Source organism: Papilio xuthus, unplaced genomic scaffold, assembly GCF_000836235.2.
Source record: "Papilio xuthus unplaced genomic scaffold, Pxut_1.1 DF827542.1, whole genome shotgun sequence".
Lineage (NCBI taxonomy): Eukaryota > Metazoa > Arthropoda > Insecta > Lepidoptera > Papilionidae > Papilio > Papilio xuthus.
The window spans coordinates 3,478,010-3,490,792 of record NW_013531107.1 but is presented as its reverse complement, the minus strand read 5'-3'; the positions used below and the strand labels follow the sequence as shown (position 1 = coordinate 3,490,792).

Sequence of the window (12,783 nt, the reverse complement as noted above, 5' to 3'; positions counted from 1 at the left end):
CTTACTTGCTTGCTGTTTGTTTGGAGTGTTAATTTTTCTGTTAGTATGTGTTCATAGAGACGTAAGGTTCAGCATGATTTGCACATTTGTTGTCAAATTATCATCTTCACCTCGCTTCACGCGAAAAGTGGCGCGGTTTTATAACTGTTTCTCCAAAGAGTTTCTCTGTAATTAAATACCTAACCCGTGAACTCTATGGTTCTTGTTCACTTGACAATGACATTGTCAATCAAATCAAAACTTCATTTTTCTGTCAATGTCAAAAATCATGTTTACAATTTACATCTGATACTTGGCGTGATCTAAGTTTGGTTTAACGCTATTGACGCGAATTTACCGAAAAGCTGTAAATACATAGACAGACAATTGCCATGCAATGTTTCCAACTAATCATAAAACAATATTTGTCTTAGATCACACTCCTTATTTCGGAATTTCTTCGGATTTTCCGATAGAATTTGATGTTTCCAAAAGTCGAGGTCCAGGCTATGTTCCTTTACCGCCGGTTTGCAAATCTTTATGGACGTGCAGCGTAGAAGCGGCTGTCGAATATTGCAGGATTGTATGGGATTTATTTCCAGAAGGAAAATTGGTAAAACCCTTCTTTATTATTTTGTTATAAACATTTACTCTTATTTAAATATTTAAAGATGGGCTAAAGATTTTGTTTAATTTTATACCTTATTAACTTAATTCCATATTAAATTCTAATCAAAATTGCTTCAGTATTTTGTTATTAAACTGCCATTACCAAATTAGGAGAACTATTGTATTATATTAAGTTCTGTAAATAGTTTTTTTTTCGTTGCAGATCCGATTTGTTGTTAGTGATTCAGCAGCACATTTACTCAACACTTGGACAGAAGCACAACAAAATTTAACACATGTAATTATTCCATTGCTTATTTTTTTATATATTCCTTTGTCAATCATAATCATAGATATTCCACTGCACATTTTTTACAATATAGTGTAATAAACATATAACTTTTACTCCTTAGGAAAAGTAAATAACTAAAATGTAAGTTATATTGTTCTTAAATCTATTGTAAGACATTGTAATTAATTCAACTTGATATTGATAAACTTACAGATTCTAAATGGACTATGTCTTGTTGGTCCTGTGCGGCGTGGAGCGGGCGGCGATGTTGTGGGATTGTGTGCAGCCATTGAGGCACTGGGGGAACCGTCACCCAATCAGTCTTCAAGACCCACTACTGAGAGACTTTTCCAAAATCGGTATGTTACAATACCTGACCCAAATGTACAGCAAAAGCTCCCATTTCTCAAAAGCCAACAAAGCACCTGTTGAACCTCTGGTGATGCAGATGTCTGTAGTTGGCAATGATCATTTTGTTTTCTTACTTGGCTGCTACTTTTTATGTTAATAACCAAAGGGGGCAAATTAGTCCACTTGTGTGATTAAAAAGAAGGTACTATTCCCATTTTATTTCATGTAGAGGACTAAATTAAAACGGAAAATATTACATATTTGCTATTCTGTCTTTATCAAAAAATTAATTAAAAAAAACTATTTTTTACAGAGGCCGCATTATCTGCATTACAAGTGCAAGGGATGATGACTCAATCAGGAGCTTGGCAGAGATAGCACTTAATGCCTTAGTTCAACAGAACAAAAAGTTGTCTATGGTCCCACCCACTACTAGTGCTGATGCAACTGCTAATACACAGTATGTACATTTTGTTAAATGTATGTTTTTAAATTATTTTCTATTTAACAATATTCATCTTGCTTTATTTCATGTTCACTATTTCGCTATTATTTAATTTCAATTATATTTAAAGTCATAAGTTAAAGAAAATAATTTAAAAAAAGGGCTTTAAATTTCCAGATCCTTGGTTGTTCACTATTGCCATTTGGTCATAGTAAATGTTACGCCAGAAAAGATTGAAACAAGAGTTAACAATCAACCACTTACAGAGGTGCGTATAAAAATTGTGTATTATCTTTATATAGCTAAGCCCTTTTTTTTGTGAGTTTTATATATCCTTTTTATACATAAAATTTTGTTATGTACTAATTTGTATGTGTATGTAAGACAATATTATGTTCCTATCAGATGGGCGGTGGCCTAATGGGTGTGGAGGTTATAGTCTCGCGAGCAAGCGCACTCGCCAACCTACTCGGCCGTTTAGTGTTGCCACACTATAAGCTGGCAACAACCACTGTTACTGGCATACCTATGAAGGTAATCTATGGTATAATATAGTTAAAATTTACCTAATATTTTTCTTACACTCCAATCTCTGTAATTACAGATTATAATATTTTTTTGTATTCCTTAAATAGCTTAATGTCAAATAATCACTATGGAGTAGCAGAATATTTTATTAAAAACGAAGTAAATTCGATTTTTTTAACCAAAAACGTTTTGTTTTAAGGAAGAACAAAACGCAAGTTCAAGCGCCAACTATGATGTGGAGATAATTCACTCCTTAGAGGCGCACGCCGGCTTGCGGGCGGCGCAGACTGCGGCAGAGGCGCTCGAATCTGTAAGAATGTTTACAATTTTTGTAATTAATCGTGGGTTTCTGAGATTAAAATCCCTGATAAGAAACATATTGTCATCTCCATGATTATCTTCGATTAAACAGAGATGACAATATGTTTTAAACGGAGATTTTTGTCTCGAAAACCGACGGTAAATAGTTTTATAGTGGTATGCGATAGTATGGTATGTGGTAGGTGGTGTTGCGGTGGTGGACGCCGCGCGGTGCGGAGGGCGGGGCGAGCGGGTGCAGCGGGCCACTGTGGCGTGTCACGCCCGCTGATGTCGCGTCACGCCCCTCCGCCTGTCTCGTCAATTTCCTGCTCAACGGACGCTCTGTCACGCTGGAAGTGCCGCGGTGAGAACTAAGTTAGCCCTTACTTTAAGTTAAGTAGTGATAGTGCATATTGAACAGATACTATTGTATTAAATTACCTAATTCTCTGACTAATATTAATTCAAATCCTCACCACTGCCAATCACTACAGTAAGCATCAAAATAGCGGAAATCAAAAGGGCACAAAATATGACCTTTTATAACCTATCCATTTATGTCAGTGATAAAATTAGTTTGAATATGCAGCAAGGGCGGCGGGCGGTCCGCGTCACACGTGCTTGCGGCGCAGGGCGGCGAGCTATGGATAGGCGCCCTGGGAGGTCGCACGCCCTACGATGATCCGCCTGCACTCTCGGAGGGCGCTGGAGGACGCATCACTGACTATAGGTACAAATAATTCAAGACCTTAGATAGATGACCATAGGTCCGTCCGAGCCCCGCCCCGCCTGTGGCACAAGAGCATGGACGCCGAGGGTAAGTTAGTAAATACAAAAAATGGTTCGACGGCTAATAGTCATTTTAAGAACATTTGAATGTTGAATAACTCGTTTTTAAACTCAATTCACATCGTGTTTTATTTGATATTTGCAGGATAAAAGAGTTCGGTAGCGTGATGCAGCAGAACAAGTTGTTGCCGCTGCGTGGTGCGGGCGCTAACGGCCGCGCGCGCGCCCGCCTGCAGCGACACACCACCTACTGGCCACTTACAATCTCTTCTACGATTATATTTAACTTAGGCCCTGTAAGTAATTTTAGTTATTTTCCCTTTCAACACTTTTCTTATAAGGAATGAGTAGTAAGGGGAAATAGTGTCTGTGTGCCTCTCTTCTCCGTCGATTAAAAGTGGGCATCGCATCGCTATTTCGAAGAATTCCGATGGACTCATGTGTCGTTTGCCTACATTATATAACAAAAAAAACATAGTCCTGAAAATACTAAATTATACCACAGCTATGCTCTAAAATGTATTATTTTGTATGGTATGCTAGGTGGTGGAGCCGCTAAGCCGGCTGGTGGTGCAGGAGACGCTGTCGGAGGCGGAGGTGGAGGCGTGCCGCGGCGTGCTGCTGTCTCTGCTAGGCATGGAGTCACGTCACGAGTCTCCCGCCGCGCCCCTGCCCTCCAACGTGCGGTATGGAACATTTAAACAATATTTATTTTGCTTGTCATATAAAACATTGGAAGATACCCTACATATAAACTTTTATTAGTAAAGTTTTCTATTGATTGTTATCGCAGCCATCGAGTTCAGACAGAATTTAATATAGAAATTAGTATGATGTGTAAGATGGATCAACCTGTATATAAGGTAAACAAACGGTAACATTTTCAGTGCTAACTTTCACACAAGGGTAGAACGCTCAACTCAACACAATACAGTACTATGTTATATCTATTTAATTATTTTGTGATGTTTTTTTTAAATTATGGCTCCTGTTCTGTCCTCGTGTGCAAGAATTAGTATCAATAGTAGTATTGTATTTTAGTGTGAAGTGGTGCGGTCGTCGCGAGGATCAATGGCGGCAGGTGTGGGGTGAGCTGGAGGCGCTGGTGCGTGCTCATGCAGCCTCACCCGCGCACCGCGCTCTGCTGCGCACGCTGCTCGAGTGCCGCGGACATAACCACAGTTCAGACGGTACGTCCGCTGGTTTCTGAGACTAAAACCTCTGTTTAATACATCGTCATTCCTGTCTTTGTCTATGACAAAACAGAGACAACAATATAAATTCACAGTTAGAGACCGATATTCGCATACATGTACTGAAAATAATTTGCAATATCGTCCACGATTTAAATTTTTAAAAACATTACTTTTCTGCATAAGCACTCGAAGAAACAGTCAAATACATGGTGTTCGCGAAATACGTTTTTTTTATATCACATACAGACACTCTTATTTTATTAATTGTTAAAATAAATATTATGATCACCAACTGTAGAAAAAAAGATGAATATTATTCAATGTTCAGGTGAGTCGAGAGCGTCAGTGATCCGTGCGACGACGGACTCCCCGCTGTCGCCTGTGGGCGCGGGCGGGGGAGCGGCGGGGAGCAGCGCGGGGGCGGGCGACGTGTGGGCGCCGCGTAACGCGCTCGAGGCGCTGCTGGGCGCCCCTCGTCCTCCGCGGCGCCCAGACTTCGCGGGCCGCATGGCAGCAGGCAACAGGATCGCTACGTTGTACTCACATTTGCAAGATGTAGAAGCACAACATTAGTATTTTATATGTAATTTTAAGGAAATATAATTATGTTGTCTAAAAGTTTTTTGTGTATTATTTTAATCACCTTCCAAGTTAAATTTACCTTAGACCTGCATTAAAGAAAATGAGATAAACTAAAAATGAATTGGGTGTAATTAAAAATGCGACATTATAAAATTAATATCTTATATTTGTTCATTAAAAACTACATTGTGGGCCCGTGTGCCCGGCGCCCGGGTAACACGACCTTTGTATTATCTTGTTGCATATAAACTCTGCGGGCAGACTGTGTCATAAGGCAATGTGAGTGAATCTCCAAGGCATCTGGTCCGGATACGAGGCGGCGAGGCACGTCCCCTCCCCTTCCCGCGACTCCCCTGACCGCCCCGCCGACCACGTCAGTTAACAATTACTGGAATGTCACTCGGGATGCGAACGTCCTAAGTACGGAACATATACATAGAGGAGATTAGAGTCACAAAACAACAGACCCGTTTTCAGCGACATTGTAAATATGTTCCACGAAAATATTATTATCACAAATTTAAATTTTTTATGACATTATGAATATTTAAATTGTTTGTCAAGTTATACTTTCTTGTTCTACCGAAAACAGGCCTGTTAATAAACACTGTAAAGGTCTGGACATCACAAGTGTACAAGATTTGTCAAGTTGTCGTCGTTTATTCTATACAATAACAGAAAATGGTTTAAAAAATAAACATTTTTCAGATATCACATTGATTGTGATGTTATGTATCAGTCTATTGTTATAATACATTGTGATGTTCATAAAAATTTGCATCTAACCGTAAGATTCCACTGACTATTAAACATTGAATTATCTCCTCTTTGTATATGTTTCGTGAATCAAACAAATCTACAAACGAAACCTAACACTAGATTCGGGTTTTTAATCAGCCGCTGTGACTTGACAGTTTATATTCTATCAGGTAGTTAGTGATGTTAAAATTCGAATTCTTTATAATTAATTAGCCTACGTTTAAAAATAAAATGGTGGTTTGAATTCATTTCAATTAAAATTAATCAAATTATATTGAAGTCATTATCGATAAAAGATTTTTGTAATAGTATACATTTCAAAATATTGCATTTTTCATATTACTTATAGATAAAGTATGAAATTTTTGGCTCGTTCAAGTCTTGAAAAAAAATCATGAGTATATTTCAGACATCAATATAGTTTGATTAATTCCGTTATAATTCATTGCTTTCAATTACATCATTAAAAAAATTATATACGACGTATAAAAATTGAATTTGAATCTGTCACTGAACATCAGCTAATTAAAATTCATCCCGTCGGCCCATCGACCACTGTACACATTTTGTACACACCAAAAATATTCGCCGAGTCAGTCCAAACACATACGAAATACCCTATAAAACTTACAAAAACCGGTACTCTTACAACTTAACACTATTTTTTTTTATAATTAAACGGAATTGAAAAATAAATTACCTAGGTACAATAAGTTTTAGTCTAGAAAGCTATTTATATTCGCACGTGTGTGGTGCGGGGCGTGCGGGGCGGGGGCGCGCGGGGTACGCGTGTCAGTGCGTAGCCTCCCGCAACTTCTTGGCCATCGGCGGCGCCTCCGGAGCCGGCGCCTCACCCAAGGAGTTCTCCTCCGCTGAACTCGCTTCTTCTATTTGCCTACAACGAAATATTCACAGTTAAATGCCATCAAAATACCCTCCAGCTTACTAATATCAATAAATATACGAAAAGTCCGATGTTAAAATATTGACTAATCGATAACGTAGCGTCTGTTCGAAACACAAACTCTTAACTGCTCAACTGAATAAAAAGTTTTTAAAGGTAAGTTTAAATTTGTTCCAAAGAAGTTATCCAAGAGTATGGTTATTAGAATTAATTTTCCTTTTTTTATATATAAGTTGTTTGCAATAAATGCATGTTACCGTTTGGCACGCGGCGTGCTGACGGCGGAGTCGGAGTTGTCGGAGGGCGAGGCGGGTGTGGCGGGGGTAGCGGGGGTGCCGGGCGAGGCGGCCTTGGCGTCCATGGAGTCCTCCGTGCACGACGTCGTTGTGTCCTCGTTCACTGACTCAACAAGTTTACCTAAAACAAAACATACATATTATTGCCACAAATTACAAACAAGGATTCACCATAATAAAATTATTTTTATAATTTAGTGGTAGCTTGTAATTTTAAGTTTCAACGACATCACGACATTGTGAGGTATTAAAGTTAGTACCATCAACTCAGATGAAATCAACTTCCTAACGGTATGAATAAATGTAAGGACACGGAATTTGCTAAATACATCCAAATATTTTAATATACTTTAGCACCAAACTATAAGAACTATAGAAGAAACTTTCATAAATCATTTTAAAGGTACGTTAACAGGTAAAGGTCCAAGTCTTAGACCATAAACCGTAAAAAAAACAAATTTGTGTCGACTAAAATACAAGACAATTTGTATTCCGCAGTTAATGCGCGGGCGCAGGTAATGAGAGGTTCGGCCATTGTTAGCGAGGCCGCTTTGTCTTTGCCCGGCTACGCATTGTTATTCAAACTCTGACAAAATTCACTACTGAGAAGTAACCGTACTTTTTTGCGGACAGCTTACTTTTAGGCAATTGTAATGTTTATAATAGATTCTTAGTTGTGAGTTAGTCATTACTTCTTAGTTCTGATATTTCTATAGTTTTGAGTTTAGCTAGAAATTTTTAACAAGTTTAATAATAATAGTATTTCAAAAAAATAGCAAATTGCTTTACAAATAAATTATTAAAACTAACTATGTTAGGCATAAAATGAGATGGATAAAAACATACTCTTGTTACCAGTGATTTAGCAGTAAATAATAACATATACAGTAGTGATAGTATATGTATATATATATATACACTATACATGTGTGTGTATGTATATATGTATGTATGTATGTGTTACCATTGCCGTTGGTGGCTGGAGGCTCAAGGTTGCTCTCATCGCTGGGCAGAGGCGAGCCGCCGTTTGCAGGCGCGGGCAGTGCAGGCTCCTTGCCCAATAGCTGCGGCTGCAGATCCGACACTATATTGTGCGTCCATAGCGCCAGCTCCACCATGTGTGGTGACCATTTCTTGCCGCAACCGTTTTGTTCCTTGAAAAATATATAATATTCAGTTAACATGATCAATGTTTGGTGAGTTGGTGGCATTGGACGCTTACTAGTGACTTTTAAGCATTTTTATATAAATTATAATATGATTTTTTAGTCACTCTAACAACTTTTAAATTTGGGCTTCGTTCAATGAGCTAAATTACTGCTGTTTGACTCAACAAAATTGCTTTTGCTATTCCAAAACTATTGCAAGAGACCTGTAAACTGTATGATTCGGATGGCTGCAAATATAGTAAGAAATTCGTACCAGTGACATAGATATTGCATGCCACTGTGACTCAGAGTCTCAGTAGGAAGTTGACACACACAAACTAATTTGTTAAACAATGTTAGTCACACTTGTGTACTAAGCATAATAAATACTTTAAATAGGTGTTACAAAATAAAGGTCTTTTATTTTTTTTAAGTTATTTAATATACAGATTTAATATGGGATCGAATCTATGACACACAATCAAGAGACTGCAAAGATAGACACTTTTTGTATTGTCCTCAATTAATATGTACTACGGAACTTGTGGTTAGATACCAATACCAGGTCAATAGGTCATATCTACACGCGCGACATAGTATACAAATAAAAATTATTGATATAGATAAAAATAATTACTACTGAAGTCCATATAAAAACTCCTTACCTTATTTAATCTATCACAGACGTTTCTAATATGTTTAACAAAGTTGAGGTATTCCTTGGCAGTGTAATCGCTCCCTTCCATCTCAGGTATTGCCTGTATGCATTCATCCGCCATGAAGGGAGCTATTTCAGGGCTGGCTGCTGCTAGTAGAGCTGACGCAGTGGCAGTACCTACACCCTTCAGGTTGCTGAGAGCTGTCATCGCGGATTCAATGTTGGGCAACTTCTTAAATGCTTTCTTTGTTTCCTGCATTACTGCTCTCGGTGTGTTCACTTTGATTAGGTACGACAGTTGTGGATAAAACCTTCCCCTCTGCGAAAAAATTTAGTTTGAATAATTACAATCATAACTTTAATAGTCATGTGTTTGTTTAAAAGAAAAAAAATTAAAAAACTAGTAAGTAGTACTGCTAAATAATAATCTCTTTGTCTTTTTCCCTACAGAGATTCAACAAAATATGTATGAATGATAGTGTACCAGTACTCTTGTATAAAATAAAAGTAAAAAATGTTTTTTGTTACATTAAATTTAACAGATCCTTGGGCCTTTGTCTTCTCAAAATCTGAGTCTTATATCTCACTCCTATCTTCCAGATATCCTCTCTTGCAAGTAGTTGGTAATTAATTGCTTTGACAGATTATTTTATTAACATGTGTGTTTCTGTAGATGTATTGTTATAGCACAAAGTATGTGAGACAAAGACATTATGTTTTGAATATAAAAATTATTATACTCACGGCTTGTTTCCATTTCATAAGTTGTACCAATTCTTCATGTATCATGTGAGCATCTTTCCCTCTAGATTTGATTTTCTTTGGCAATTCATTTTGATACCTGAAAAGATATATATTTATATTATAAAAAATACAATAAATAATTATTCTATATATTGGTTATTTAAGCATATTTGAATTCTGATTCTTAGAAAAGTCAAATAATGCCTTACAATAATGCATCCAGATTTAAGAATAATTGTAAAATTTTATTTTATTTATTTATTAAACAACTTTTTCATTAAATATGAGATTGCCCATAGAAGTAGAAACATTAATTGACAATTTAATTTTTGGAATAATAGCTGCTTGAATTTGTAAAGGGAAAGAAATATGTTACAAAAATAGTTTCCCATAATATTTATCCTTTCATAAATTCAAAGAAGACTATACAAATATACCATGCTATGATATTTATTTTTATTGTTATGCATAAATAGGAAAATGTCAGCTATTTGATGACCTATTGTGTTAGAAATGTAAATAGAATTTACATAAACAATTTATTATGCCTTACTCATTTTTTTTATTTAATTAAGCTTTAAATTTATTTATGGAAAAGTTCTTTAATATTTATTTTGTATAATATCACATATTTTGCATTCAAATTTATAATTATAAACCAACATATAAGATATTAGGAGGAAAATGAAATGTATTGTAATTAAAAAAAATACACTAAAAGAAAATATTCTTAATAATAGCTTCTGTTTGGCTTAAAAATGCTAATTAATTTGTTTTAATATGTTTTGTAGATGTTTATTAAAACATTATACAATTAAAATGATTATCTTGTTTACTACAAGTATTTGTACATGCAGCAGCTGCAGGAAATATTCTGTGATAAATATTGTGAATTTATTATTTAAATCCGATCTGTTTAATACAACTCTTTAATATTTATAGAGAGTGAGAGAGACAGACTCAGAGAAAGAAAGATTATGTAAATGTTTTCAGTTTAGACTCACCATTACACATTTAAAATTAATGTCTACAGTAATAGTAAAATAAAGAGTTTATTAGTTATTTTATATATTATTAGGTATTTTATTTTATTTAACCTTAAATTTTATTTTATATTTTTTATAGTGAGTCATCTTTGAAATAACTTATTTATAATAAAATACTAAATTAAATTATAATATTAATAATAATTTCTTTTGTTAATTCACATATATTATCAATAAATTGAAAAGGAATAATGAAATTATTTACTCATTGAATTACAGGCAGTATGACTGGTTTAATTTTAGCTGTTCTGATTTAACAAAGTATTTATTTATTAAATATATAAAAATAAAATATGGAAATTAGTTTAAAGTATCAAATAATGTAGAAATAATAATATAAAGTTATTCAATTGTTTCCAAAAAAATTAAATTCAGTTAAGTTTTACAAAAGTTAGAATGAAAATTTTATAAAAGTTCAAACTTGATGACTCATTACTTGTATTTTTTAAATATGTATTTAGAGGCCTAAATCATTAATTAGTTGTAAATAATATCAACACTCAATTATTTGCCATTAAAACAGTTAAATGACTACAAAATACTTTATAAATGGCAAGTCACCATTTTGAACGGATGTGAGAACAGCATTAAACAAAGCGATGTGTATTTTACTAGCTACAAGCAGTTTCAAATACAATAACATATTATTATGTGTGTTATCTAGTCTCGTCTAACCAAAGTATCTACGGAATAAGCGAAGAAATATTCGTATTCATCCCAAACTAAAAGCATATACGAGCGATGATACGTAAAGGACAGCCACCATTTTATAACGCCTAAGCGCGGTGATATTTTCCCCCACACTGGCTTCAGGAAAAACGATAGTGTCAATTTGACATCGATCCCACGTGACGCAGTGATTTTAATGAGCCGTCCGCGGACTAGAGATGCAGTCCGCGAGGGAGGTAGCTATCAAATCAGTTTGCACGGATACACACACAATACAAGTTCATTGACACGCCACGGCCGCATTTTCTCCACCGAAAGACGTTTGCACTTACCAATTGTCCAATTTTATGAGCTCCTCTGGTTTCTTTGTTTTCTGTTCAGCTTTAAGTTTGATCGCTTGTGGGTATAACTTTAAAACACTGTCAAATTGTTTTGAATCTGCCTCCAGAAAGAAAGTAGACGTGTCTTTCGCGGTAGCCATTGTGAACGTTCTAAATGTACAACACTCTGCGTACCTATTTAGTTAGCTATAGCGCCGAACTCGACGCGGCGGCAGCACCTGGCCAACTGGGCGCCCTCTCCCCACTCGCCGCCATCTTGTCGACTGTATACTTCGCAATGACGTTCAATATTATTATTCGAAATCGTGTTTTAAAACATATTTTACCACGAAAAACACTTATTTAGGGAATATTATAACTGATCGTTTAGATACTAACATTATTTATGCACTATTTGGCCATAGAAACATGGTTAACTCGTCATAAAAAAGTATAAAAAACTTACTTGCGATAACAAGGTTATGTAGGACGCGCGCCGTGTCGTGGCGTCGGACATCGGTCGGGCATCCAAGGGGAATATTGAACACGGGAAATGTAACTTTCATCATGTGTAACTCACTATAACTTGGAAATAATAACTATATAAATGAAATTTATCAGAAATTACAATATATAGTACACGATAATGCTAGTCACGTCGACCTCGGCGCACTATCAATTTCCTTAAACGTGACGCAACACACGACACCGTTCTACCGAAACGACTTTGGTAAACACGCATATTTTCCGTTGCATTGCAGTACACACTGAGCTCGGAGTAGTCATGAAGTAGTAACTAGCGGTGTACATAAGGCATTTAGGTAGTACGACGTACATATCACCGGGGTGGAACGTCACCACACCAATCGGCTTTGTTGTTTTGATAGACCGCCATGTGCTCTACTCCCTCTTTATAAATTTTCTTAATATTAAACGTTTGGCGAATTAATGAAACAGCTGGCGCACTTCGTGACCTTTGTTTCACGTTTACATTTCTTGTTACAATGCATAAGTCTTATTCAAATGATGAAATCATTTTCCTATGTTGTTATGTTGCATTTTATTATTTCTTTTCAGATTTTACGGTTACATTTTTTGAAGAATTCGACGTTAAAATATCGTTTTAACCATCCATTGGCGCATCTATATATTTTGAAAAAATCAAATT

The 12,783-nt window shown here is 35.9% G+C and overlaps 2 protein-coding genes across 5 annotated transcripts; one reads left to right on the top strand and one right to left on the bottom strand.

The window, feature by feature from the left end:
* Positions 1–254: 254 nt before the first annotated feature.
* On the top strand, positions 255–5,077 carry asun (integrator complex subunit 13 asun). The gene is made up of 13 exons (XM_013313569.1): positions 255–592; positions 812–886; positions 1,094–1,239; positions 1,545–1,691; positions 1,854–1,944; positions 2,082–2,210; positions 2,404–2,514; positions 2,708–2,868; positions 3,094–3,234; positions 3,439–3,589; positions 3,837–3,979; positions 4,335–4,483; positions 4,818–5,077. Exons 1-13 carry the CDS (start codon positions 377–379, stop codon positions 5,060–5,062), a joined length of 1,905 nt encoding a protein of 634 aa, XP_013169023.1. The 5' UTR covers positions 255–376; the 3' UTR covers positions 5,063–5,077.
* A 139-nt stretch (positions 5,078–5,216) lies between these two features.
* On the bottom strand, positions 5,217–12,650 carry Amun (protein amun). Of its 4 annotated transcripts, XR_001227948.1 has the most exons (8): positions 12,082–12,648; positions 11,628–11,906; positions 9,581–9,677; positions 8,844–9,155; positions 7,995–8,184; positions 6,992–7,151; positions 6,531–6,725; positions 5,217–5,487 (listed from the first exon to the last, which is right to left on the bottom strand). XR_001227948.1 is itself a non-coding variant. In XM_013313931.1 (7 exons), exons 3-7 carry the CDS (start codon positions 9,623–9,625, stop codon positions 6,623–6,625), a joined length of 810 nt encoding a protein of 269 aa, XP_013169385.1. In that variant the 5' UTR covers positions 9,626–9,677; positions 11,811–11,906; positions 12,082–12,650; the 3' UTR covers positions 5,217–6,622. The 4 variants fall into 4 exon arrangements, 3 of the variants coding, with proteins under 3 accessions (XP_013169385.1, XP_013169384.1, XP_013169387.1); XM_013313931.1 differs by having other exon boundaries at positions 5,217–6,725; positions 11,811–11,906; positions 12,082–12,650; XM_013313930.1 differs by having other exon boundaries at positions 5,217–6,725; positions 12,082–12,647.
* Positions 12,651–12,783: the final 133 nt, after the last annotated feature.

Coding starts and splice junctions, on each gene's coding strand:
- asun (XM_013313569.1), top strand. CDS start 377: ATGTTTCCAACTAATCATAAAACAATATTTGTCTTAGATCACACTCCT. Junction 1,945..2,081: donor ACAATCAACCACTTACAGAG/GTGCGTATAAAA, acceptor TGTTCCTATCAG/ATGGGCGGTGGCCTAATGGG. Junction 4,484..4,817: donor ACATAACCACAGTTCAGACG/GTACGTCCGCTG, acceptor TTCAATGTTCAG/GTGAGTCGAGAGCGTCAGTG.
- Amun (XM_013313930.1), bottom strand. CDS start 11,776: ATGGCTACCGCGAAAGACACGTCTACTTTCTTTCTGGAGGCAGATTCA. Junction 9,678..11,627: donor CTCATAAAATTGGACAATTG/GTAAGTGCAAAC, acceptor ATATCTTTTCAG/GTATCAAAATGAATTGCCAA. Junction 8,185..8,843: donor TCTGTGATAGATTAAATAAG/GTAAGGAGTTTT, acceptor ATATTTTTCAAG/GAACAAAACGGTTGCGGCAA.